This window comes from Pollachius pollachius (assembly GCF_949987615.1).
Source record: "Pollachius pollachius genome assembly, chromosome: 18".
Classification (NCBI taxonomy): Eukaryota; Metazoa; Chordata; class Actinopteri; order Gadiformes; family Gadidae; genus Pollachius; species Pollachius pollachius.
The window spans coordinates 19,038,312-19,065,768 of NC_136951.1; the positions used below are offsets into that span (position 1 = coordinate 19,038,312).

Sequence of the window (27,457 nt, forward strand, 5' to 3'; positions counted from 1 at the left end):
CGTTCAGTTCACGTTCGCCCAAAATATGAACGAGTTCATGAACTTTCGTTCAGTGAACGCGTTCAGGCACAACACTGGTTGGCGAACCCAGAGTTTATTATTAAATTGGTCATTATTAATTTTATGTGGAGTTGTACGCAAATCAAGTTGCATAGACTTCACTTGTGCATATATTATTTATTATACTGCATTGTACAAGTCTCAGCACAGACTCTTCATAGTGTAGCGACCCTGGGACATTTAAATAGTTTGTGTGTTGTGTGTTGCATTGTGTTTCGTTGTCCGTTATGCCAGTTGTTCTATGTGCATGTATTGCAGTGTTCTTTTTGTCAGTCAGTGTGGGGGCGAATCATCAGGTCAGCTGGGGGAGGGCCTTGGGAGAACAGGAGGGTGGGGGCTTGCACGTTGAAGGGACCGGGTTAGGGGGTTACCTGGGTAACCGGTGTTTGTTTTTGTGGGGGATTTCTGCTGTTGATTACCGGTTTCAGTGATGTGGTTTTTGTGGGGGGGGGGGGGGCAGCTCTTTGAGCTCCCCAGGTTCGCCCTCGCTTGGTAGAAGTCCTTGGGGAACACTGCATCTGACTCATGCACTTTTTATTGACAGAAGCCACTGAACTTGTTTTGATCCTGGGAACGTTTGTTTCTGTAGTTACTGTGTAACTTCTCTTTCATTGCCTGAGGATATGGTGGACTGTTATGGAAGTACATCTCTGCCCTAATGTTTTGAATTTTAAAAGTCATTGACATTTGTTCATATAAATGCAAACACCATTGAATTCATGCCATTTAAATATTATACTTTAAAAACAAGGTCAGCTGAATTTATTCATTTGAATTCACCTCTTTGAAATGCCAATAGAACACAAGTCGATCCATTTCATAGCATAATTTGAAAATAATCTTTTTCATGTTCACTAATGCAAATACAAAAATTCAAGTTGCAGATATTGAAAACATTTCTGTTTCTTCATGCATCTTTTAGGCCTCATCTTTTATGAGTCATAATAGCACAGAACCCAATAGAGTGGCAAAGTCATACCCATGCCGGTAGAGCCCATGGGACCTATGAGATCGAAAAATACGGGTTTCAATGGAGAGAAGGTTATCTATAATTAATTATCTTTAATTATCTTCCGGTCCCAGTCTTTATACACCCCAGATTACTCATATGTTGTTTGTAGATTTAAATGATAATCTTTCATGCCAAGAGTTCGACCGTTTATTGTGCAATTGTTCAGTTAAAGGCTGTAGAGAAAACACAATGAGAAAGACTTCACGTACGCCGTAGTGACGTCACGCTCCCTGTGACTGGCTAGACCGACAATCTCCCCATCGGCATAACTGAAATTCTTCACATGCCCCGACTTATAATGGTTTTCACCTCTTTCGATGCTATCATCCTCCCCTTGGAAAAAATCTAACATTATCAAACTTCTTCACGAAAATGTTTAGTTGTCTTTGCATGAAAAATTATCATTTAAATCCAGATACAACATATGTATAATCCGGGGCATATGAGGACTGGGACCAGAAAATAACTACTTTCTCTCCATTGAAACCCATTCATATTTTTCGATCTTATAGGTCCCATGGGCTCTACCGGAAGGGGCGTGACCTCGCCACTCTATTAAAACCCACTCCATCAGAGTTTACTATAAAGCCCCTGTTTTTTGTTGTGGTGAAAGCAATGATTGTCTCCACCACATTTGTTTAATTAAGGGTTTCATTCACATCCTGTGGATTACAAAGTACAAATGACCTAACCCAAAAGTTATTTTTGCCAAGTTGTGTGTCATAAAACATGTGAGTCTGGACTCTTCATTTTGTCTTATGCTGAACATAGGAACTGTGTTCAAATGAAAGGACTCTTACCTAGTGGTTAACTAAAGTGTTTTTAATTTGGAGAACCAACAAGCAGAATAAACAATCATAAATAACAAAGATTATGATTATGTTCTTAGGAAACTAATCTCAACATTTAGTAGGCTTCATTTAACTTAATATTGACAGTTTATTGTAATACCATCGGCAAATAACAATACAAAATGCTGCACCACACCAGTAAGTTGTTTGTTCACGTGATCATTTGAACTTAAGGTATGAGCCTTCATATTTGTAATTTTCCATTCATTTGAAAGCTAAATAAGCTTGTACGGTGTGCTTTGATTTCCTCGTATTTGAGTTACAAAATGTAGTCACGTTAAACAAATCCCTTTGTGGTCCGGCTTTGATTTCCATTTGAAGAGATGAACGTGTCCCACTTCTCCCTCCACAGCAGCAGGCCTGCCTCCTTCAGGTGGGGGGGCAGGGAGCTGTATCTGTAGGGGGGGGGGGACACACAGCTGAGGGTTATATTAAGCTCCACTCAGGTTGTGGGAAAGCAGAAACTGAAACACTACAATACGGCTAATTAAACATAAAACCTGCTTCACGTTTCATTACTGTCCCGTTATCATTTCATCACAAATCGAAGGGGGCTGTGTAATGAGCAATGTAAGAACACATAACGTCATGTACTTAATATGGATTAACGTTGTGAAACAGCATTTAATTACACAATGTGAGTTCCACACTGGGGCAACGGACTGTACCATAATGTAGCCTCATATCAAGTCAATGCAACACTGCTTATGACATGCACAACAGTCACTGAATTGCATGGTGTTGCCACATGTCCCACTTGATAGAATTGGCGGCCAGCTCTTTGAGCGTCCCCAGGTTGGCCCTCAAGCCTCCGATCCCCACAAAGGCTTGGTAGAAGTCGTAGGAGAGGCCGGCGTTGCCGAAGAGCGAGGGGTCGTCGGAGCTAATCACCAGCGGCTGACCCTCAGATACCAGCACCGCCGCTGGGTGGTTCCGAAGGTCTGACACCAGCTTCAGCACCTACAGAACGCACCCCGGAAAGCAGTGCACTGACATTCATTTAAGCAGGGAGGTTGAAAACTTTTGCAGAGCACTGAATTGATGTATTCAACGCCCCTTCTGATGAGGATCACAGGACAACAGTCGCACGTAGGCATGGGTTCTTTGTTTCTTCATGACTACATGCATCTTTTATGCCTGATATTTTATGAGTCATATCAGCATAGAACCCGACTAACCGCCACTCCATCAGAGGTTGCTATAATCAGCGATCGAGTTGTAAAAAAAAGCCAGGGGGGATGGTGGATTTTAACTTTTAGGGACAGATCATTTGTGCTGATAACAGCGCATATGGTGGGAGACCAACGGTGTGATAATTATCATTATTAGTAGTAGTATTATTATTATATTATATATTTTATCCCCAAAAACGCAGCTCATCGGACGCATCACACGATTCGAGGCATGCATCACTTTTAAGGATTTTAAAAACTGATTCTTATTCTTTTTTTTTAAAAAATGCATTCGGCAGAGAAGGGAGACTAGCGTTGCTCACGGGTTGGAATGAAAGGGAGTAAAGGGGACAGAGTTGTCTGAGGAAGCGATGTCTGAGATGCAGAGACAGCTTCACGCCACCAGTGTCTGTCTCGTACGGTGTGGAATGAGAGCTCGTGAAGGCACTATTGCGCAAGTACGCAGGCGCGCACCAAGCGAGCGGTGAAGCCCCTTGCGTTGCGTCGACGTGGAACAATAACTGAGCCTTCGCACGGGACCGTCAACAAAATGTGGTGGAGGGGTTCGAGCTGACCTGGTTGGAGATTGGACACAGCTCCACCGCCACGTTTCCCGCCCTGGCCAGCTCCTTTGCGAGGGGGTGATGGGGCAGGGCGTAGCCGTGGCCGATGCGGGTGGTGTTCAGCAGCAGGGCGTCCAGGATGTTCTCGTCCACATCGGTGCCTTCCTCATCTACACGTGCATGCAGATGCACGAATGTACGGTAAGAATCGATTCTGTGAATGCACTCGTGGTGGTCAACGTCAGGGGGCTTGACCACAGGGGGGCCTTAGGGGGCACATGCCCCACCAAAAGGTTTTGTTGTTTGCTTATGCATCTTTTGATTTCCTATTATTGTCCCCCACTGTCTGCTGCAGAGAGGGACGTCTTATTTGATCTTAAAGAGGACATATTATACCACCAGGTGTGAGGGTGATCAGCCGTTACGAGCCTTATTGAAAATCTGCCTCTTCCGACATCACAAGTGGGCGTGTCCACCTAGAGGTGTGCTGGATAGATCAGTCCACCAGCCAACCCGGTGGACTGTAACAAACGTTGCTTGTCTATCTGTCGTACATCTAGGTGGGCACGCCCACCTGTGATGTCAGAAGAGGCTGATTTTCAAAACGGCTTGTAACGGCTAATCACACTCACCTGGTGGTGTGATATGGGACCTTTAACAACTAAACATGGACTTGGAGAGCGCACAAAGGACCAACCTGTCTCCCCTGCGTGGAAGAAGTAGGGCAGAACCAGTCCCAGGTTGGCCGGCAGTAACAGAGCATCCCTGAAGTACCACAGGTTCCTCCCGCTGTCCTCTCGGCCGACCTTCAAACCACACCCGGTATTAAGTCTGCTTGTCGAGGGCCATCTTGTTTTATTTCGATTCATGCTAGCCCATGTTCTGATAATTAATTATTATTGGATAGTGGTACGATTGGACTCTGTGTAACGCTCACACGACAAGATCTCCGACCACAATATCAAGACAAAATCATGATGTAGCAAACTGGATCAGGACGAATGCAGTTATCCGGGCTTGTTGATCGCCCCACACTATATGACCAAATCTGAGGAAATTCAACGCAAAATTGTGCAGTGTGTGCCTGCCCTTAGTTGACTAGTCTGGGGTAAACTAGTGAAGGTATGGGACGAGTGGAGGGATGTGGAGATCTTACCAAGTCAAACCCTGCGACCACATCCGGGTAGTCGCTCTGCATTTGGATGGCTTCCATCACGGCAGCCTTGACTCGAGACACGCTCAGAGACCTGGTGGAGATAAACCAAACATCATTATACTGGGCCCATGCATGAGACCACAACAGAGACACGCTCAGAGACCTGGTGGAGATAAACCAAACATCATTAAACCATGTGGGATGACATAATACAACATCCATTAAATGATGGATGATTTATTTTAAATGAAACGATTCCTTTGCTGGTCACCCACAGACTGCTGGCCATCGGTGGGTATATTTAGTAGCCTACCTGTGGACGGTGATGATAATGCGAGTTCCCAGGAAGTCGGGGTGATTTTCCACAAACTGTTGCGTCACTTCCTGAAACGTCTTCAGGTACCAGATCTTACCGTGACGGCTTCCATCCAGCTCATACGTCTACAGCAGAGAAAGACAACATCAGGTGACTTTAACACAAAAAAAACATTGAGACAATATGTAACAGTGTGCATTGGGGAGGGTATTATAGATAGTTGTTATTCTGCTCCTCACCTTTTCAGAGTTCACCTCGACTCTGCATAGAAACCAATGCACAGCCACCATTGAATGTTGTACGTCCTGGCACTTGTACATTGCACTTATTCAAGGTACTTAATTGTGTAGCATCTACAGTAGCTGCTATCATTGCTTTACACGGGGAATGGGTTAGCCTAGCGATTGTAATACTTGCACTTGGTTCTATGAACATCTTTACTGTACCGACAGCGATATATTGTTTCACTTCTTATGACAAATGTACTTATTGTAACAAATGCACTTATTGTAAGTCGCTTTGGATAAAAGCTTCTGCTAAATGCCCTAAATGTAAATGTAATGCTTTAATTGCAGCTTAATTGTCCTCGCTATTCTGGGCCAATAGTGTCGCAGGTAAAACATGCAGTCGGCCCCAGCTGATTGATCAAAACTTGATTAGATTGGATTCAATATATTGATTGACAAATTTAACAAAAGGTTAAACAACAGCCCCAGATTGTTTTTTGTTTTGTTTTTTAAGGAACACCAAATCCCTGACCACCACTTTTTCTTTTTCAAGCATTTACTGTAAAGGCCCCTTCAGTTCCCTTTCAATAAACGAAAAGTCTGACTGAAAGTCTTCCTGCCTTGCATCAGCGCTTCATCAGCAGGAAACCGCTTCAGCCAATTCCGAGTTTAATACACATGTAATGGCAATGTCTCACCTATAGAGGGAGACAAAAGCAAACTAATCTACAAGTGGCGTGGCGCTGTCGTTCTCATACCGTGGCCAGCCCGCTCCGGAGCTCCAGGTACATGATGTTGTCCCTGTGGAGCTCCTCCAGCCCCTGGTACAGGTAATCCCTCAGTACGGGCGCGTGGGTGATCAGACCCGACGCCACCACAAACTTCTTCTCAAACTTCTCCCAGGCAACGTCCTGGCTGGGGTACGCCAAGTCTGGCTCCTCAGTAAACATGGTGAGGTTCTGGACCAGACTGGACGAAATGCAACAATCTCAATTTGACTGCTTAAGGTTTTTTTATGTGACTTCTTAAAGATGCCACGGTTAAGATTTATAGCTGTGATTAAGTGTACTCCTATGAATGCTATAGCCATTGGTCGGCTATTAGTGAGGGAAATGATCTATAATATTTTACTGCCTCTCCATGAGACGATTCAGATTAACAACACTACCGGCTCATTTCTACATCGATGCCGTCCAAGGAGGACGACAGCTAAGAGCTTTGGTGTCAACCTGTTGTCAAAGGGTGCAGGGTCTCCCATCTTGGCCCGCAGGGTCTCCAGCAGATACCAGCAAGAGCAGTCCCAGGTGAGCCAGGGGTAGCCGGTGGAAAACACAAAACGCACAGATCGGTCGCTGGTGAAGCAGATGTAGCAGTGCGGTCTGTAGGTGACGTTCCTCACCAGCCAATCCACAGACACCAGAGTGGAGCTGTGGATGTGGAGCGCCCCGCCTACACATAGCCAAGGTAGAAACAACAATGGTAAATAGACTGAAATGATATAATGCTTTCTTGTAACCAGAGGCCACCCAAGGCTGAAACAGGGGTGTGGTTTGTGTTGTAATCCTGATTGTTTTGGGTTGTATATGACCTCTGTGACTCATGTAACATTTGTGATGACGACTAAAGAATGCTGTCGTGCCAACAGTTGTATTGGTATTGTTATTCCGTCATTGTTTTGTTGCAAAAAAAAAGCTTAAAGGTGACATATTTTCTCACCAGGTGGTGATATAAAACCACCTGGTGATAGCCCTAACCCTAACCCTATCACCAGGTGGTGATATAATACTCAGGTGTGAATACTCACCCCTGGTGGTATAATATGTCACCTTTAATAAAAACTGAGATCACCTTTGGGCATCTTCTGAAGCAGGGCGAAGATGGGACTCTTCTCGATGAGCGGCTTGGCCTTGAAGAAGTGCATGGCCGGGGGGAATGCCGGCCGCGACATCTCCCGCCGTTTCATCCAACGGAGTCGGGCGTCCATCTTGGTCTCCGCGGGCGTCAGGGTCACCCTGCCCCCGATCTGCCTGGAGGTCTCCAGGCGCATGAGAGAGTCCCTCTGGGTGGGGTCGGGGGCCGCATGGCACACTGCCCCCCAGCCGAGGAGAACGAGGACCCCCCAGCAGGTGAGGCCTCTTCCGCTTCGCACTGAGAGCACCATGTCCTCAAATGACCATGACCGTACGTTCCACTAGAAGGCGCAGGTCGGCTCCTTTAACACTCGGATTAAATGGAGCACGTTTTTCATTGTGCGCTATGGGAGGAAGACGATATAACAGTGATTTTAATCGAATTGAATCCTTGATGCTTATGTCAGGCAGGTTCTTCTTCTGGAGGCCTAGTTCTGCAAAACAACAAATGTTAACAGTGCTACCAGTATGCTGTGCACTAATAACCAGGCTCATAAAACTTTTGAGTGATCAGGATGGGAAATGATTTGATATGGGCGGTTAAAAACAAAATGTTTTGACTTGGAGACAGATATAAAAAAAACAAGATATAATTATGTAAATATTATTCAAGATATTGTTCTAAAAGTCCAAAAGTCGGTTGTTATTGTGTGGTTGTCATGTTGTAGCCTATGTATTAAGAATATTGATGAAAAGGCAACATACCCCTCAATCGTTTCTCTGATGATTAAAAAGACTGAAGAGTAAAAGTAGCACTTTAATATAATGTGTATCCTTGACGCTCTTAATATTAATATTCACAGAAAGAGATCCTAGTTTTAAACAAGCTACATTTGAAACAACCCAAGCACCAATACCTGCCTAGGGGCCAGATGTCTCTTCTAAGATCAGATATTTTAAGCAATAACTCCTCAAATACTTACCAAGCGCTCTAAAAACATAGAAATAATGGGTTTATCCTTTCATTATGGGCTGGTGGCGTCTTGTTCCAGCTTGCTAGTCCTCATGAACCGTCCACAGCAGACTATCGCCCCTCGCCACTCCAGCAACAGAGCTAACCCAAGGCAGTGGTTAATCAAGGCATTTGCTTCCTGACGAGCGACCATGTGGTCTGCTAATAAAGGAAGCATGAATGGCCACTTTCAACGGAAGAGGAGTACTTCTCGTTGATTTTGGAACAAGCGCTCATTGAGTCAATAAGTAGGCTTCCCGTTCTAAAAAAGAAAAAGAGTAGGAGTTGATCATCATTTTTTACTTTGTTACATATTTTCAATAACAGACAATCAAGAACAAACAACCGTAAACACTTATAATTTAATAACACCTCTGGAGTCCTGATATACACACACTGCAACAACAGCCACACATCTGATACACATATGTAATGTACGATAAATGTAACATTAATAAATTAACTTTACCAAATAGTCATATCTTTTCTAGTACTTCATTCACTCTGTGATTGGTCTGAGCAGACATAAAGTAAAACAATGCTCTTTACAATTTGTAATGAGGGGCCAATGGATAATGGACCAATTGTAAGCAAGCAAAATAATATGTAATTCTGAGGATCTAATCAGAGCCTGAAATGTTAAACATCCAACCAATCACAATGTCCCTTTACTAAGCAGTGTCAGCACAATACACAACAACCGTCTTATTCTTCGCTGCTCAAACCTCAGGTCTTACATTACCACTTCCAGCCCGTACATGTATTTGCACAGAAACATTACAGCAATACATCACACAACAAAAATGTGTCTCCTCTTGAGTTGGAATTTAAATGGAATATAACTCTATCGACACCGGAATGGGATATTTTACACCACAAAATATAAAACAAAATGGAGACTTCTTGAAAGCAGCTCAATCCAAGAACTTGCGGTTGGGGTTCTTTCCGAAAAGTGCGACTCGTACTTCAGGCATCATCTGTAAACAGGAACACGTTGTTATATGAGAGAAGTGAAAAACAGCCATCCGAATCCAGCAGTGTACGGTTCGAAACTCCTCACACTAGGAGGACTTGACCCCGACAAAAAACTGCAAAAGGTCTTGCATCACAATACATCTGAAAGCCAATTGTGGATGTTTAATAATTGCCTAAGAATAAGTAATACTAGACAAATGCTCCCACGACCACCGTGGAAGAAAGAAACACATATCCCCAGAACAGATAGGAAACAGCTCCCCTGCCGAGGCACCTCTTATTGGCCAAAGGTTTTAAAATGCTAAAATTGAAAATTTTAAATGCTGACTCCCTACTTCTCTCCCAGAAGTTTCAAGGAGAGTGTGGATGCCGGGACTTGAACCCATGTCTCCAGATCTGTTGAGATTAGGGTTTCAGACTGTGTGCATCGACCATCTCCGGTACACCACCGGGACACACAGAGAGAAATGCTCCGAAGTTTTACTTATTGTTGACGTCATGTCGGAACCAATGTCATGTGAATTGAAGTGTCAAATGTAACGTCGACCACGTAATGGCTAGCATGTCTGTGGTCAAGTGGAGTGTCCTGACATGCACAAGTACTGCAGACCTTGGTTCAAGTCCCACCAACAACACTCTCCTTCAAACATAGTGGATATTTTGAACCGATGTCACGTGAGTTGTAAAGTCAATTATAACCTCTCACTAAATCCTTGCTGGTGCCTCTGTGGCGCAGGTGATAGAGCTGTTACCTATCTGTTCTGGAGACATGTGTTTGATTCCTGCCATGGCAGGTTTTGTGGGAATGAATGCACGGTGAACGGATGATTGCGAATTACTGTCTGTGTGAATTGATTTCTGTGAATGACTTTATTCACGTTAATCAATTTGCCCAGACGGTGATTTGGAATGAATGGGTGAGTGGGAATGACTGTCTGTGGGACTGGATGGCTGTGAATGAGTGCACTCATTCACAGCCATCCAGTCCCACAGACAGTCATTCGAAATGAATGTGTGAGAGTATGGATCCCTTCACTAGACAGATGTTCCCACCAACCACCGTGGAAGAAATCAAACACATGTCCCCAGAACAGATAGGAAACAGCTCCCCTGCCGAGGCACCTCTTATTGGCCAAAGGTTCTAAAATTATCAAAGTTAAAATGTTGACTCCCTACTTCTCTCCAAGAAGTTTCAAGGAGAGTGTGGATGTCGGGACTTGAACCCATGTCTCCAGATCTCTTAAGATTAGGGTTTCAGACTGTGTGCATCGACCATCTCCGGTACACCACCGGGACACACAGAGAGAAATGCTCCGAAGTTTTACTTATTGTTGACGTCATGTCGGAACCAATGTCATGTGAATTGAAGTGTCAAATGTAACGTCGACCACGTAATGGCTAGCATGTCTGTGGTCAAGTAGAGTGTCCTGATATGCACAAGTACTGCAGACCTTGGTTCAAGTCCCACCAACAACACTCTCCTTCAAACATAGTGGATATTTTGAACCGATGTCACGTGAATTGTATAGTCAATTATAACCTCTCACCAAATCCTTGCTGGTGCCTCTGTGGCGCAGGTGATAGAGCTGTTACCTATCTGTTCTGGAGACGTGTTCGATTCCTGCCATGGCAGGTTTTGTGGGAATGAATGTATGGTGAACGGATGATTGCGAATTACTGTCTGTGTGAATTGATTTCTGTGAATGACTTAATTCACGTTAATAAATCTGCCCAGACGGTGATTGGGAATGAATGGGTGAGTGGGAATGACTGTATGGGAGAATGGGTGGCTGTGAATGAGTGCACTCATTCACAGCCATCCAGTCCCACAGACAGTCATTCGAAATGAATTTGTGAGAGTATGGATCCCTTCACTAGACAGATGTTCCCACCAACCACCGTGGAAGAAATCAAACACATGTCCCCAGAACAGATAGGAAACAGCTGCCCTGCCGAGGCACCTCTTATTGGCCAAAGGTTCTAAAATTATCAAAGTTAAAATGCTGACTCCCTACTTCTCTCCCAGAAGTTTCAAGGAGAGTGTGGATGCCGGGACTTGAACCCATGTCTCCAGATCTCCTGAGATTAGGGTTTCAGTCTGTGTGAATGGGCTATCTCCGGTACACTACCAAATGCTCCGGAGTTCTAATAACTAGAGTTTCCAGTTTGTGTGTGTGCGTGTGCGTTCGCGTGTGTGTGTGTCAGCTGCAGGCTGCTTGGCAAATGCGCACTGACCAACTTGAGTAACTGGTGCGACAGGCCTGCTATTATATAGCAGTAAGATATTAAACATGTTTGGGATGAAAACTGATGATGAATAATGTAAGCGGCTCAAAGCTTCCATTTTCAGAGTAAAAAAACTCTGCCCTTTGAGAAATGTTGTGTTCACACACACGTGTGGGGTGAGCTGTGATAACAATGTGTGCGCAGGTCATTGAAAGGCAACATGAAATCCTGATTAGGTTTAAATCTAAACTGTCGTCTCATTAACCATGACAGGTATTCTCACAGAGCATTAAGCTGACCGGTTCACGGTTCACTAGCTCACAGTTAAGGTGATGGAGTTTCTAACAAATGACAGCGCTGACTCACCTTCAGTATCTTTAAAAGGTGACATATTATACCACCAGGTGTGAGGGTGATTAGCCATTACAAGCCATTTTGAAAATCTGCCTCTTCTGACATCACAAGTGGGCGTGTCCACCTAGACGTACGCTGGATAGATCAGTCCACCAGCCTACCCGGTGGACTGTAGCAAAGGTTGCTCATCTATCCGTCACACAACTAGGTGGACACACCCACCTGTGATGTCAGAAGAGGCAGATTTTCGAAAAACGGCTTGTAACGGCTAATCACACTCACACCTGGGGGTATGATATGTTAGACTGGGTAGCCCCAGCCCATTCTGCCGGCGATTTGAATTCGCCCTGCAGAAGGGTCTGGAGAAGAGCAATACATTTCATTGTGCTTCCAATACTTTTTTGCGGAAGCCCATCACCAAGCTGGCTTTTCCCCCTGGCGCGCTATTGGCTGGTTTAACACCATGACCACAGGGAAGCGACGGCAAGGAGCCAATTGCGCACAGAGTCAGTTGAACTAGGCCCGTTGATCACGCCTCGTGTGCTGAAGATTATGACAGCAGCCTCCCCAGACCAAGCTCGATCGTAGATTGAGCTTGGTCTGGCTACAGCCAGGCTAAAAATATGTCACCTTTTAAAGTGAACGTACCTGCTGAGCCATGAGGTCCAGTCTGCTCTCCAGGGTGTTGGCCACCTTGATGTTCCCGCGGGCGTTGTACAGCTCAACACCCCCGGAGCTGAAGAGAGCGGTAGCAGTATAAATACCAATTAACAACACACCAGCTGTATATCACAAATACAAAGATTTGGTTTGAAATGTTATATTTTCTCAGCTGTATGCTAAAGCATGCAAATGTAAGAATTAAAATCCAGCGCCATTTTTGTCCAATTAAATGCGTCTGAAAAACAGACAATGTTATTTCTTTAGTGCTAGCCCTCGACTAGGGCTGGCACTAGTTCAAGGGTCGCCATCAGGTCAAGCGAACGTAAAGACCTCATGTAAGGGGTAGACAAAGCTTGAAAATCTTCAATGGCCCTAATTCAGGTAAGTCTGACGGTGACGAATTGATCTCATTTTCCCAATTGCGACTAACCAAGCATCAATGGTTGTTCTTGTGATGAGGGGGGCTCCTGAACCAACTGTCCAATTACAGTGAATGTCATTAAGTGGTTTAAACAGTACACTTGTGCTTAAACGTCCCTAATTGATTGTTTTCGTGCCGTTTTACAGAGAGGGGGAGTGGACATTTGTATAAAAGAACCAGCTCTTTCTTCACATCTTTGTAACAGTTACTCTTCCATTTTAATGGAACACTCAGCCAACATTTTAAAGAGGTTTTGTTTAGCTTGCTAGTTGTTTTGCGAAAGTTGGGTTACCTACCACAGCACCGTACTGGATCAACCCCTAGTGGTGAGAATGGGTTTACGACGGACAGGGTTTCAAATCTGGAATCATATTCCACAAGGCAGAGGGGACGTACATGTCTGGAGAGAGGTAGTTGTCCTGGTCGATGCAGACTTCCAGGTTGACCTTCACTGCTTCCTTGAAGGCAGGAATGTTCCTCTGAATGGATGCCTGGATAGAAAAACAACAACAAGGCAACAAGTTCATTATGTCCCCAAACCAAGATATGGCTTAGTGCTTGCACTTCATAACTCAGTCAGAAATGAGATCACCCACCTGCACCATCTGGACGTCCTGCTTGCGGCAGCGAATGGTCACTTTGGGCTCCAGAAGTTGAAAGAATCCCTGTTGAAAAAAACACAGGATTAAATTCCAAGTACAGGAAGGTTTGACATGATGTCACGCGCAAAGGCAAAAAGTTCAAAGCCGCCATCTTGGTGCTATTCACCATTATAATAATAAGAACAAAAACAATAACAACTCTTAGTTGAGTGGTGATTCAAGGATGTTTTTTCAAGAAGTAGCAGCTTGATGGCGTCTTGGACCCTCCTACACCAGTAGGGCTCAAGACTCTAGGGCCTCTATAGGGCTGTAGGACCTCTATAGGGCTATAGGGCCTCTATAGGGCTGTAGGGCCTCTATAGGGCCTCTATAGGGCTATAGGGCCTCTATAGGGCTCTAGGGCCTCTACAGGGCTCTAGTGCCTCTAAAGGGCCTCTATAGGGCTGTAGGGCCTCTATAGGGCCTCTATATGGCTGTAGGGCCTCTACAGGGCCTCTATAGGGCTCTAGGGCCTCTATAGGGCTGTAGTGCCTTTATAGGGCCTCTATAGGGCTGTAGGGCCTCTATAGGGCTGTAGGACCTCTATAGGGCCTCTATAGGGCTGTAGGACCTCTATAGGGCCTCTTTAGGGCTGTAGGACCTCTATAGGGCTATAGGGCCTCTATAGGGCTGTAGGGCCTCTATAGGAATCTAGGGCCTCTATAGGGCTGTAGTGCCTCTATAGGGCTGTAGGGCCTCTATAGGGCTGTAGGGCCTCTACAGGGCCTCTATAGGGCTGTAGGGCCTCTATAGGGCTATAGGGCCTCTATAGGGCTCTAGGGCCTCTATAGGGCCTCTATAGGGCTGTAGGGCCTCTATAGGGCCTCTATAGGGCCTCTATATGGCTGTAGGGCCTCTACAGGGCCTCTATAGGGCTCTAGGGCCTCTATAGGGCTGTAGTGCCTCTATAGGGCCTCTATAGGGCTGTAGGGCCTCTATAGGGCTGTAGGACCTCTATAGGGCCTCTTTAGGGCTGTAGGACCTCTATAGGGCCTCTATAGGGCTGTAGGGCCTCTATAGGAATCTAGGGCCTCTACAGGGCCTCTATAGGGCTCTAGTGCCTCTATAGGGCCTCTATAGGGCTGTAGGGCCTCTATAGGGCCTCTATAGGGCCTCTATATGGCTGTAGGGCCTCTACAGGGCCTCTATAGGGCTCTAGGGCCTCTATAGGGCTGTAGTGCCTCTATAGGGCCTCTATAGGGCTGTAGGGCCTCTATAGGGCTGTAGGACCTCTATAGGGCCTCTTTAGGGCTGTAGGACCTCTATAGGGCCTCTATAGGGCTGTAGGGCCTCTATAGGAATCTAGGGCCTCTATAGGGCTGTAGGGCCTCTATAGGGCCTCTATAGGGCCTCTATATGGCTGTAGGGCCTCTACAGGGCCTCTATAGGGCTGTAGGGCCTCTATATGGCTGTAGGGCCTCTACAGGGCCTCTATAGGGCTGTAGGGCCTCTATAGGGCTGTAGGGCGTCTATAGGGCTATAGGGCCTCCATAGGGCTGTAGGGCCTCTATAGGGCTCTAGGGCCTCTGCAGGGCTCTATGGCCTCTACAGGGCCTCTATAGGGCTGTAGGGCCTCTATAGGGCTGTAGGGCCTCTATAGGGCTCTAGGGCCTCTATAGGGATGTAGGGCCTCTATAGGGCTGTAGGGCCTCTATAGGGCTCTAGGGCCTCTATATGGCTGTAGGGCCTCTATAGGGCTCTAGGACCTCTACAAGGCCTCTCTAGGACTGTAGGGCCTCTATAGGGCTATAGGGCCTCTACAGAGCCTCTATAGGGCTCTAGGGCCTCTAAAGGGCTATAGGGCCTCTATAGGGCTGTAGTGCCTCTATAGGGCCTCTAGGGCCTCTAAAGGGCTATAGGGCCTCTATAGGGCTGTAGGGCCTCTATAGGGCCTCTATAGGGCCTCTATAGGGCTCTAGGGCCTCTATAGGGCTCTAGGGCCTCTATATGGCTATAGGGCCTCTGTAGGGCCTCTAGGGCCTCTATAGGGCTCTAGGGCCTCTATAGGGCTGTAGGAGGTCATATCTGCACCGCGGTGGTGGATCCACAGACCTGTAGGATGAGGCCGTCCATCAGGGCCGGGTACCTCGCGGGGTCCTTAGCGATGGTCGCCAGCCGCTCACGCGCCTCGTTCAACATTTCCTGAGGACACACAATCGACCATGAATGAAATAAACAACACCTCAAAACCAGCTTCTAAATGAGGAAGGAACCATACATTCAATGTGGGCGGCCAGGAAGAGAGCGTTGTGAGGAACACATTATTCCACAGTTACGACAGGGGACTTACCGAAATCATATCATCACGCGCTTTGAGTACTTTCAGGCGGGCCTGGTTCATCAGGTTGGACATCTGACTGGAAGGTGAACACACACACAACTCATGAGAAGGGATCCACAGTGTTTCCCCCCGCTCCTTGACCCCCTTGACTAAGACATTTTCTGGGCGAACCACTGAGATCCACATGAACAACAACAGGGGAATTCAGACAGGCGGACAACAGGCATCGCTGACTCGGCCTTGAGGATACAGCCCAGACGTGACTCACTGGCTACTCACATTTTCTTCTGCTGCTCAATCTGCTTCTCCTTTTTCTCGTAATACTCCATGATCTTCAACCGCTGTGTCTGCACCAGCCTGCCCTTCTCGATGTTGAACTCCTCTTCTGCCTGAATGGGGACACACACACGCACAATGACATTTGGAAAAATACTAAGTTCTTATCTAGCCTCGTCCAGAAAATGGGGCTGTATATTACGGTACCTTGGCATCGATCTCCTCTGCCTTCTCATTGGCCTCCTGTTCAATGAAGGCCATCATGTGCTTGATCTGAAACAGAGAGACACATTAAACCTGAATGGTGACGCAAATCCAAGGCTTTTATGTTTTTATGTGCCATGAAAGAATAATATAATGCCTTTATTGGCATTGTATTTTCAGTGCAACAAAATTGGAGAGCTACTCCAGTAAGGTTCATAAAAATATCATTCCTCCCTTCATTCATTGCAAACATTCACCCAATACACACACCCACACAGATGTATATCACATAGGCTACAAAGGTGATGCACATCTCTCCAGGGCTGTCAAAATAGTTTTAATTAAAAATGATGCTCCCTGAAGAATATTGTTCAGTGTTCATTAGGAAGCATTCCTTGACTAACACCCTGGCGTTGAATTTGTCATGTTTAGGAATTGTCACTATGCATTAAACTCATCTCCATGGCCTACTTTCAATGTGGGTCTACATTTTCTGAATGTGGTTGCGGTTATTCGGACCAACGTGTGTGACCAGTCATCCAAAACTTAATTCAAATGTCCCTTTTAGGCAAAGGCGTTGATCACGTGACCAGGGGAACCCACGGCCATCTGCAGTGCAGTTTAATCGTATATGTTGTTGCCTATTCTGAAAATATCTAACGTAATGCAATATTGGTGCCAAAACCGAATGGCAAAAATGACGATACATGGACCTTGTAAAGTTATTAATAATACATCTATAATACAGCCCTGTGTCAATGTCACACTCCTTGTTTAGCGTTGCATGAGACACAGCAGAAAACGAAGGTTACCCAGCAGCCATTTCAACATAAATAGTAAATAAAGATAATGTATAAATAGCGAAGGCTGCATTAATGAATCGTGAAGGTTAAAATGAAACGTACCTGCTTCTGTACGTCGGCATCGCTGAGCGCCATGGTTGCAGCCGCCAAAGATCCGCTAGGCCTACGAGAAATGCACTTGTTTAGAATAATTTCGGAATAAATGAACGTGACAAAAAAAGGCAATCAAATGATGTATTACGATGGAAAGAAATAAGAACTATATATAACCTGGAATTGGAGGTAACGGAAATATGGAATTAATCGCTGCAGTCGTGACTCGTAAAGATGTCTACGGAGGATCAGCTGATTTTCGATGTCACGTGATGCGACTTCCGGCTCGATAGCCAATAGGATGGGATCTCCAATCCTCTGCTAGCATATTTTAATTCAGTAAAGTAATTTTTCAGGGGAGATATAGACGATATTTTTCTTTGTTAAGGAAATTTAAATGTATTTTATACGTACATGCACGCCACTCAACTGCTAGAATAAAGAAGGATTATTCATCAAATGTTGCATCACGTGGAATGTGACGCATCACCTGTCTGCGTGCGGCACATCATATATTCTAATGTGCGCAATGTCATATTGGCCAACAATATCCTACACGTCTGTCAGCCCAAGCTTAAAAATGCCCAAGCTTTACTGTCCCACTTACATTTATCATTTGGATATCTACATATATCGCAAAACCAGAGTGGGCACATTGTTTGATGCATTATTTTGAACTATTTAACAATGTGTCCAATAATTATAAATGAGTGTTCGCTGCGTTAATGTACGTCAATTTATTGAGCTACATTGTTACTGTAATTGAGAAATTATATAATTGCTGATTTTTGTGTGTGTGTGTGCGTGCGTGTGTGTGTGAAGGAAAGAGAGAGAGATAGTGAGAGAGTGTATGTGTGTATGTTGGGAAGCGAGAGGGCTAGAGGGGGGGCGAGAGAGAGAGAGAGAGAGAGAGAGAGAGAGAGAGAGCCTCACTAGAGAGTAGCGCTGGCTTGTCATGTGGCAGTTACAGCATGCCTGTCTGCCTCTCAGCGCGGTGTGTGTGTTGCGTCGCTCTCTGATCCAAAGCATCTCAGCAACTCTTTCAGTAAGCTGTTCTCAAAGTGTGCCCAGGTAGACCTTTTTAATTATTGCTCTTCTCTGTCTGTCTCCATCTGTCTGTCTGTCTGTCTCTAAACAGAATCTGCCATCATCCACAGAACAACATGAACAATTGCTTTGTTTTTTTTTGTTTTTTTTTACAGTTAATCAAGTAGGAAGAAAAGTGATACATGAAATCAAGTGATATTATACATCCATTGAATTATATGGTACGATTTGTATAGATAGGTCGTTAAAAGGTCACTTGTTACTATTCTAGCGTAGCCATGGATAATCAAACTTTCTATAAAGGGAGGAAAGGAAAGATAAAGAAAGAGATCATGGGTTGATCTTATTCATGTTTATTTAGGGATTTTGGACATTTGTTTATGTTCTGCCACTTCCTTTTTTGGTTTAGCACGCTGACCTTGTCTTAATTGTGATTGGCTTTGGGGTCAATGATATTTGACGTTATATGTATATGTCACTTGTGTGTGACTATATAAAGGGCTCCACATTACACTGTTTGATTTCCCTGGCCAAAGACAGGTCTTTGGCTTTCCAAGATCAAAGGAAATCCAATTACACAGGTAGGCCAATAAACAAATGAGATCACACAGTTGTAGCTAGGAAACCATCTGGGGTTAATTTCTAAGTTGTCTGGAGAGTTTCACTATTTAAAACGTCATAACAAATGAGTGATTCCTTATGGATGACTTAACTTGATGGTTTGCTTGCGTGCAACCTTGTGTGAAAGCCGCGGTACATGGAAGAACAAGGGTTGAAAATAGCTATTCTGGGCCTCAAAGGCTTGTAAATATTTTCCACCAGCCAAGTGGACACACGGAGCGAATGTGAAGAGGGCCGTTTTTATACGAACAAGTGTCAGTAAAGTTTATATTAACAAACGTCTATGGTTTATTTGGCTGGGCCAATAGTTGAATCAAACAAACTTTTGGCCCAGTTTCCAAAATCATGGCTGTATGTTTTTGGAATTTCAGGGCAGATTTTGAAGGTCTGACATCACAATCCCTGTTAATCCTTACTCCTGACCACTGCTGACGTCATGGTGAATCTTTGGAATGGCTTCCAATCTCTGGTGACAGATGGAGATGTATATAGTGCCTAAAGATAGAAAGATATGCAGGGACAGGGCTATACATAGAAACATAGCCGCTGCAGCCCACAGCCGTGCCGGCACAACTTTTCCGATCTCAAAATGTGCTTGTGTCTCAACGGGCACGATCGCCTCGGCTGCTCTGGAAACATAACGACCACGGGACCAAAGAAATACCACGGGAAAGCATTGGATAATTAATTGATAACGAAATGCAAAAAAATGAATGATAACACTTTGGTAGTATTGTATGTGTTTTTATAATTCTTAGTAAGTATCATTTTAAGTATATACCATTGTTATATGCATTGCTTTAGGCCTGCACTGGTATAAACTGTATGCTTGTACCTATGTACTACTCAAATGTGTGCTATATTGAACGATGAGGTCGATATAAACCTGGGTCTCTGTTGCCGTGACGCTGGGCTTCTCTCCGCAGCCCGTCCGTCCTTCACTCTGGAGGGAAAGGAGGCGCCGGCCAGCAGGGAGGACGGGGGCTCCGCTGGGGCCCCCTCCCTGTCTGGAGACACCGGCCCCGATTGGCTAAGCCGTGGCCCCGCCACCCTGCCCCTGAGCCAGGGAGACATCCCTCCGGGCCCCTGGCAGAGCGAGAGCCTCCTGGCTGAGTCCTGGTCCACCATGGGCGACCCGGACCCCGAGGACGCCAAGAGCCTGGACAGCAGTGAGGGAGGGGTGCTGCTCCCCGGGGAAGAGAACAACTCCTCCCCCTCCGACATGGTCCACCTGGAGCGGGAGGACGCCGAGATGCTGGAGGAGGAGGAGGAGGAGGCCGTGGAGACCGAGGAGGAGGAGGAGGAGGAGGAAGCCGAGGAGGTAGAGACGGCCGGAGGCGAGGAAGAGGACGACATGCAGAGCAGCGTTCTGAGTATGTTGGGCGGGGAGCAGGAGCTGGAGGAGCCCCGCCCCCTGTGCTCCCAGCTCCTGCTGCCGGCAGCCGAGGACGCGCTGCGGGCCGGCGTCCGCCACCACCTCTCCGGGCGGGAGGCCTCCGCGGCCACGCCCCCAATGCCCATCTTCAAACTCCAGCCGCCCTCCAGCGCGTCTACGCCGGTGCCCTCCATCACCTCCTCCTCCTCCTCCTCCTCCTGCCGCCCCTCGGAGGTGGTGGAGGAGCAGCGGTCCTCCCGGCAGGAGCTCCTCCCTCCCCCGGTCCTGGTGCCCGTGGTCGCCGGCGAGAGCCGCGCCCCCGACCAACCGCGGTTCTCCCAGGTTCCGCTGGGCTCCGTGGGAGAGGAGAAGGTTCCGGGCCACAGAACCCCACAGAGCCCCACGACGGAGGCTCCCGCCGCCGCCGCGGAACCAGCCGGATCGACCGACCTGCCGACGATGCTGTGCGGGGGTGCGGTTCTGGTCGCGGTGGTGGGCGTGGTGGCGTACGGTGCCTTGGCCTACGGCAGGAAGTAGGACGTCTGTCTGCTGGAACGCTGGTGGGTTGGGGGGGGTGCTGTTTCACACGTCTTTGGTTCCACCCAGTATGAACCTGCACACGAGTCCTGATTCACGTTGGATTCTGGATTGGTGACACAATGCAATAGACTAAGAACGGCAGGGGTTTGGTTTGTAAAGGTAATGTAGGGAAGGTTTGAGAGTTGTCAAGGGAGGGAACAGAAAAGAGCAGAAGTAAACAACAACAAACGCCATAGTGTTTTGTGTTGCATTCAGACACCTGTGGTGCCGGTGATTCGACAGGCACCACAGGTGAATCCCTCAACCAATCAAGAACAGAGGCCCTGATTGGTCAGAATGGGGGTCAAAGACCAATAGGTGCAGCTCAAAGCAGATTTTCTCACAGCGCATTTCAATCACTAATAGCTGACAAACGGATATGGCATTTACAACAAATAACACTCAAACTATAGCCCTTAATTCTTACCTTAAGCACCTTTAAGAGTAAAGGCCAAAGTGGATATTACTCTCACGTGCACGAAAGAGAATTACTGGGGGATGGGGAGATCTCTCAAGCTTGGGTTGGTTTGTGACATCTAGGGAAGACCTTTTTTAGATTTTGAATTAAAGTTGAAGTGGCTAGCAAACAATTTACACCAGATGATTACACTGTTCTTCATGAGATATTCCACTATTTTCCCTCTGCAAATTCTGGATTACCATGTTTAGTGACCTTCAGTATAACGTAATAGTATCTTGGTATACTGTAAGATGAAGATACTTGATGATGCTACCTCAGCTCACACAGAGCTCAAGCCCTTCGTTTCTGAGTATAACTGGCGCGCAACTCGAGGAAAATGTTAACGTGGGGAGGAGATAGCAATTAAGCTATGGAATTAATGCTAACACTGTTATCATTCTTTGTGTGAGTTTTATACCACGGAAGAGCGATCAATAAATTACATCTGATATAATCTATTAAGATTCATGATGCTTATTTTGACTCTTTTCAATGCCATTAAAGGTCAACCATGCTCAATGTGACGTACATTTAATATAGGAAAAAACATAGGCTGAAACATGAATGTAGCGAGAATCAGGATTTATTTTTGTCCTAATTCTAAACACAGAACCTGATGCAAACACAATCTTAGTCCTACAAGGCACCATCAACCGGTATGTGCGATTTTAAACAATATTTAATAACTGGTAGCCCAGTGTTTTCAGTGGATTGGATCGATCCAAGAACTGTATTTGTAACAAACAGTGAAATAGGAGTGGAAATGCTTACAGGATGGTGCAAAAACAACAGTAGTGACAATAAAAATAAGCAACAATATTGTGTGTGGCCCTGGCGAGATCAGTGTTCACAGTCCTGAAGACCAGGGGAAGGAACGGAAACTTTGTGGGCAGCATTGTAGTAAAGTTAATTGTTGTGAAGTAGCCAAGACATGCTAATTGAATTAGTCTGACAACAGCGTGGTCAATGGCCACGGATCGTGTTTTTCATAATTCACTATTGATCGGCTACGAAGAAGAATCTATATGTGTTAACAATAATTACTACTCCAGTAATAATCTATAATCTATATGTGGAAAACTCAAAGTCCCATTAAATGACCAAGAAAATTCAATAAACACAACAGACACATTCACTCCGATGTGTCAAGGTCGCCCTCTAGTGGTTATCTGTGCTCACTGCCATAACCAGGCTATCATTTCCTTTACAGATCGAATGACTGTGTTGTATGACATTTTAATTGATACACGTTTACTCTGGGTCAATATCAATGCATGGGTCGTTCATCACTCCCTGAATAACACCAGAACGACCTTTTAATCTGACAATGATAGGCCTGTCAATTTAAGTCATTTTTTACCAATAACCTATGCTTAGACATTGTTTTTGTCTTGTCATTTTCTATGTATCGGATATATTATCTTGAATCTAGAGTGAAAGTCCTTCTGGTGATATATAAATGCAGTCCATTTACCATTTATAACGGTTTACCATCTGCTAGTCAGAACCCACATCATACTGCTCGTCATGACTGCTACTAAGGTTACTAAGGACCCAAATGCAAGACACAAAAGGTCTTTCCAAACACGGTGCAACAAGGTGCACCTAGACAAAAGTAACAATGATTGAGCAAGGGACTGAACCAAGGCAAGGACTTAAATACACATGACTAACAAGACACAAGTGGACAGGTAACAAGGTAGAACGAGAGGCAGGAGAACATTGGGCAAGACAACAATCAACTTCAAACTAATAACAAGAAAGGAGACAAGACACGGCACAGACACATAGCAAAATACAAAGGGGATCTACAAGATCAGAACTGAGGGACAGAAAGAGACATGGAAAACTACAAACACAGGAAGTTCAAGACCGGAAAGATACCACTGAAAAACCAAACTAAAAGTCCAACAGGTGAAACACAAACCCAGAACCCTTACAGCGCTTCCGTTCCTTGATCAGAGGTATAGGAGAAGACTGTTCACTCACCTTATATAGTATATAGTTCAACACAGCTCTGTCTAACTGGATCCACGACTTGAGAATGAGTTGCAGTTTTATCGTCAGCCCCTTCCATTGTTAGGAATAGACACGTTTCTAGACCTGTTCAAAGCGTTCCGCGTAAATGGGACACGAGTGAGCTCCCCTAATAGCATCTTGCGCAATACATCCTCATAGCCGCCAGCTACACACATACAGTAACAGTAACAGTACCAGTTTAGAGCGGATTTGTTGCAAATCGCTGAAGAGTTGAATCCGTTTGTGATACAGGACGACGCGCAAATGATCTCCCAGGGAATTCTCATCCAGTTCATAGTTGCAACTTATTTTGTCATTGGTAAGTTTTATTGGAATTTATCATTATTTATTGCGGTCTGATTCATAATCAGATCTAAATGGATGTTAACAAATAACAATCTATGTTCAAACAATCAAGTATAAATCTATTATAGTGAGGCGTCAAGTATATAAAAATTATAGAGATAATTATTAGCAGCTGGGTTGTGGCCGCCTAGGCAAGGAGTAGCTATGTTTGGTATGTGCTTGTTCTCATGTCTCTCTGGAATATGGTCAGCAAACAGGAGATTTGGTATCGTAGCATTACCGTTGGTGATGGAGGTTGCAAAAGGGGGCTTTTGTACTTAATACAGATGTATGACATTTTTGTTTTATCATTAATTAATTAATTAATTTATTTAAAAGGGACAGTGTGCATTAATAAACATAGCCATTGTATCGGACATATAAATGCACCAGATTTAGTTAAAAAAATATTTTTCATTTGTATTCCCTGGCAGGTTGATAGAACTTTTTTGTATGTTAGATAGAACATACAAAAGCATAAAAGCAACACAAAATATAGTTAGACAGATGATTGACATTGACATTACATGGAAAAGGATACAAACTAAGATGAGAAAGACGTAATGCAACATGCCAGAATAAAAAGCATTAAAAGTGAAGAGAATAACAAACAAAAAAGGTGCAAAGATAATTTGTCTAAAAGAGGACTTTTATCTACAGGAAACCACATAATATTGAAACCAAGGACATTGTCCAACAGCTGTGGAAACGGTGAGTAACGATCATTGTGTATATAACAACACAGAGTGGATGTTCTATGGTTTGTGGTCTGAATCCAGTCTGGTCCTTCGTATCGGGTGTGAGTGGGGTGATCCTGGCCCTGAGATGCTGTCCACCCGTGATTGGCTCATTTAAGAAGTAATTTCTGGAGAGAAACCTTTTGCAAAGACATTTTTGTGCTGTATTTTGTGCATGGCCTATAATCATACAATTTGGGTTTTCGCTATTTTGGCTTTTTTGGGTGGGCGGGGTTTTGAGGGAGTATGGAGACATAAGGGTTTAGGATCAGGTCGCAAATCGGAAAACTTGCATATTTGACCTTTTAATTGGGTTTAAAAAAAAAAAATACCTCATGATTTAACCCTTCACCCTACACTACCCTACACAATTGGTGACCCTCTGAAGCACATCCATGAACCCCAGGTTAATGACCACTGATCTAGAATATAAGAGTGCATACAGTCATTGTGTTTCCTACAGAGACCTATAATGTGGACCAGCAGTTGTGCTGTGGACCTCAAGTCGGTGAGAAGATCCTTAAGAAGGAACACAAGGATAGCATTTGCTGTGGAGACGTCCAGTACAACCCAAAGACACAGGGCTGCTGCGGAAATCCTCCTAAAATAAATGACCTCTCAGTTTCCTGTGAGACAGACTCAGACCCGGGTTTGACCAAAGGGCCCACAGGTTTGTCTCCTTCTCACTACTGCATGCACACTTCAGTGAACAAACTTGAGAAAAGAGTGCCAAGATAAATTGTATAAAAGATTACTAATGTCCACAGCAAACAACATGATGTCAGAACCCAGGACATTTTCCGGGTGCTGTGGACAGGGTAACGATCATCTGTTACAAAACACAGAGTGGATGTTATATGTTTGTGGTCTTAATCCAGTCTGGTCCTTCGTATCGGGTGAGGAGTGGGGTAATGCTGGCCCTGAGATGCTGTCCAACCGTGATTGGCTCATTTAAGACGCATGTTACTGTCAGGTGGTAACAGGACATAAGCGGCTGCCTTGCTGGGGTAGTTATGGTGTGTGTGTGTGTGTGTGTGTGTGTGTGTTTGTGTGTGTGTGTGTGTGTGTGTGTGTGTGTGTGTGTGTGTGTGTGTGTGTGTGTGTGTTTGTGTTTGTGTTTGTGTTTGTGTTTGTGTTTGTGTTTGTGTTTGTTTTGGAGTCGGAGTGAGCCTGTCTGGAATATAGTCCGCCAACAGAGGGGATTTGGTACCAAAGCAGTACCGTTGGAGGTTGGCAGAGGGCGGTGTTGTGTTCTACATTTTCTTTTAACATTAGAAATGTATTTAGGTTTGGAAATGAGGAAAGCCAATGAAGTTTAGATTCTTTTGGTTTCAGATCGCCAAACACCCCAAAGTTATTTCGGTATAAAACGGTACGATAGTGATCAATTACAAAAAAACAAAAACTGCTTTAATGTTTTAAGTTTGTAATTGAAAAATACAAATTTCCCATTTCTCAAAGAAACTTGACATTGTCTCAACAGCTCCATTTGAACAGTGCAGTAATTCTAGTTACTGTTACTGTGACCTAATGCTAGGCTACTTTTATTCATTGGGTAAAATTATACATGTCTTAGCTGGACATAAACCTGACATACACCAGTCATGAATATTAGTCTAACAGATAAAAATATTTTAATGTTGAATTTATTTAATATATTTTAAAAGATCCTACCAAGTGACTGACTTGTCATCCCTATACTGCTGTATAATGTATTTAATACCCATTCAATGTCTCTTTCGGCTCTTTGGAGGGGCCCTTCAGCATAGTTCACCCATCACCATGGACGTATGTGGAGTGAAGCGTTCTCGCTCCCCCTCTCCAGAAGAAGCATCCTGCTTTCCCACCAGTGTTTCCGCTAGAAAAAATTGGTGCCGGTCATGTGACCTGGAAGGTTTCATTTTAACGTTTTTAGATTGGGCCCAGAAAATCAAGCCCGACCCGACCCGAGCCCGTGCACGTTCTGTCCGAGCCCGGCCCGGCACGACACATTCACTGTAATTATGAGCCCGAGCCCGATTTCAACCCGACATTTTTTTTAATACATGTGTAACTTTGCACACATTTGTTACTTAGGCCTACTCTGCTAAATATATTTGTAAGGAATAATGTATAGAACGCCGGTCAATATCGGGAAAATAAGCCCAGACAGGGCGAACAGGACACAGACGCGCAGCGGAGGTGTCTTGCTTCGCCCTGAAGGGGCTTATTTTCGATAATGACCGGCAACGTTCTATACATTATCCCGCTTATTACACGGCAACTTGCCAAAACAAAAAAATAACTTCACATGGTGTGTCTTTTTACAATTTATTTTTTACCAGCATTCGAAGCGTTGATCAACAGTGAAATAGTCCGCCAAAGACGCCGTTGACGCCGCTTAGCAACCAAAGACGCTGGGGTTGACAAGTTACCAGACTACTTACTACCCATGCAAGAGAACGGAGCGTTCCACGGCATTGAGAAGACCCGTGTAATAAAGGCCTATAATATTTCTGTTCATGGCATAGATTTCTCCTCAGATTAGGCCAATAAAGCAATGATTAAAAACCCCCACAAATGCTCGATCAAAGGCACGGCCTGACCCGGCTCGAGGGTAGTGGTGGGAAATATTGGCCCGACCCGGCCCGCGGGTCTGGCCGGGTCGGGGCAATCAAAACCCTCATTGTTTTACATGAATTGGCTAAACAAATGACCACTGCAGCATATTTAAACACAATTCAAATTGTGCAGATAGATTTATTTCCATTTGTCATTCTGACCGGAGACATTTCGAATTTTCGGTCCTCATTTTTTTCCGGTCAAAGACCTGTAATTACCGGACAACGGAATCTCTGTTTCCCACACAATCCCAGCCACCCCCAAGAGATTAAGAAGCCCCCATCCTCTTCCTCCCTAAATGTTTCATTCAGAGTAGCCATAGAGACCGACAATAGCAACACTTGTTCAAAACATTGCCCTAAAGGTGACACGAATTGGCTCATGTCATAGCATCTTGTGAAATACAGCCTCATAGCCAACTTCTACCCACGTACAGTAACAGCAACAGTTTAGAGTGGAGCAAATCGCTGAGCAGTTTAATCAGTTTATGATACAGGACAGCGCGTAAATGCTCTCC

At 45.0% G+C, this 27,457-nt stretch overlaps 2 protein-coding genes across 2 annotated transcripts; both read right to left on the reverse strand.

Annotated features, from left to right (window-relative positions):
• Positions 1-2,022: 2,022 nt before the first annotated feature.
• ada2b (adenosine deaminase 2b) lies at positions 2,023-8,306 on the reverse strand. The gene is made up of 10 exons (XM_079755769.1): positions 8,191-8,306; positions 7,206-7,611; positions 6,587-6,806; positions 6,116-6,326; positions 5,128-5,255; positions 4,815-4,905; positions 4,356-4,464; positions 3,671-3,828; positions 2,681-2,883; positions 2,023-2,318 (listed from the first exon to the last, which is right to left on the reverse strand). The coding sequence occupies exons 2-10, from the start codon at positions 7,516-7,518 to the stop codon at positions 2,201-2,203; spliced, it is 1,551 nt and encodes a 516-aa protein (XP_079611895.1). The 5' UTR covers positions 7,519-7,611; positions 8,191-8,306; the 3' UTR covers positions 2,023-2,200.
• Positions 8,307-8,504: 198 nt separating this feature from the next.
• On the reverse strand, positions 8,505-17,419 carry atp6v1e1b (ATPase H+ transporting V1 subunit E1b). Its single transcript, XM_079755505.1, has 10 exons — positions 17,334-17,419; positions 17,166-17,226; positions 16,264-16,329; positions 16,060-16,169; positions 15,790-15,856; positions 15,552-15,641; positions 13,455-13,523; positions 13,255-13,349; positions 12,423-12,510; positions 8,505-9,196 (listed from the first exon to the last, which is right to left on the reverse strand). Exons 2-10 carry the CDS (start codon positions 17,196-17,198, stop codon positions 9,134-9,136), a joined length of 681 nt encoding a protein of 226 aa, XP_079611631.1. The 5' UTR covers positions 17,199-17,226; positions 17,334-17,419; the 3' UTR covers positions 8,505-9,133.
• Between the last annotated feature and the right edge of the window lie 10,038 nt (positions 17,420-27,457).

What these genes read in the sequence shown, in the direction of transcription:
- ada2b (XM_079755769.1), bottom strand. Translation starts at nt 7,518, where the DNA reads ATGGTGCTCTCAGTGCGAAGCGGAAGAGGCCTCACCTGCTGGGGGGTC. An exon ending in CCTGCACCCTTTGACAACAG is followed by an intron (nt 6,327 to 6,586) that starts GTTGACACCAAA and finishes CATTTCGTCCAG; the next exon opens with TCTGGTCCAGAACCTCACCA. An exon ending in CTTCCACGCAGGGGAGACAG is followed by an intron (nt 3,829 to 4,355) that starts GTTGGTCCTTTG and finishes ATGCACGTGTAG; the next exon opens with ATGAGGAAGGCACCGATGTG.
- atp6v1e1b (XM_079755505.1), bottom strand. Translation starts at nt 17,198, where the DNA reads ATGGCGCTCAGCGATGCCGACGTACAGAAGCAG. An exon ending in CAGAGGAGATCGATGCCAAG is followed by an intron (nt 16,170 to 16,263) that starts GTACCGTAATAT and finishes GTCCCCATTCAG; the next exon opens with GCAGAAGAGGAGTTCAACAT. An exon ending in TGGACGGCCTCATCCTACAG is followed by an intron (nt 13,524 to 15,551) that starts GTCTGTGGATCC and finishes TTTTTTCAACAG; the next exon opens with GGATTCTTTCAACTTCTGGA.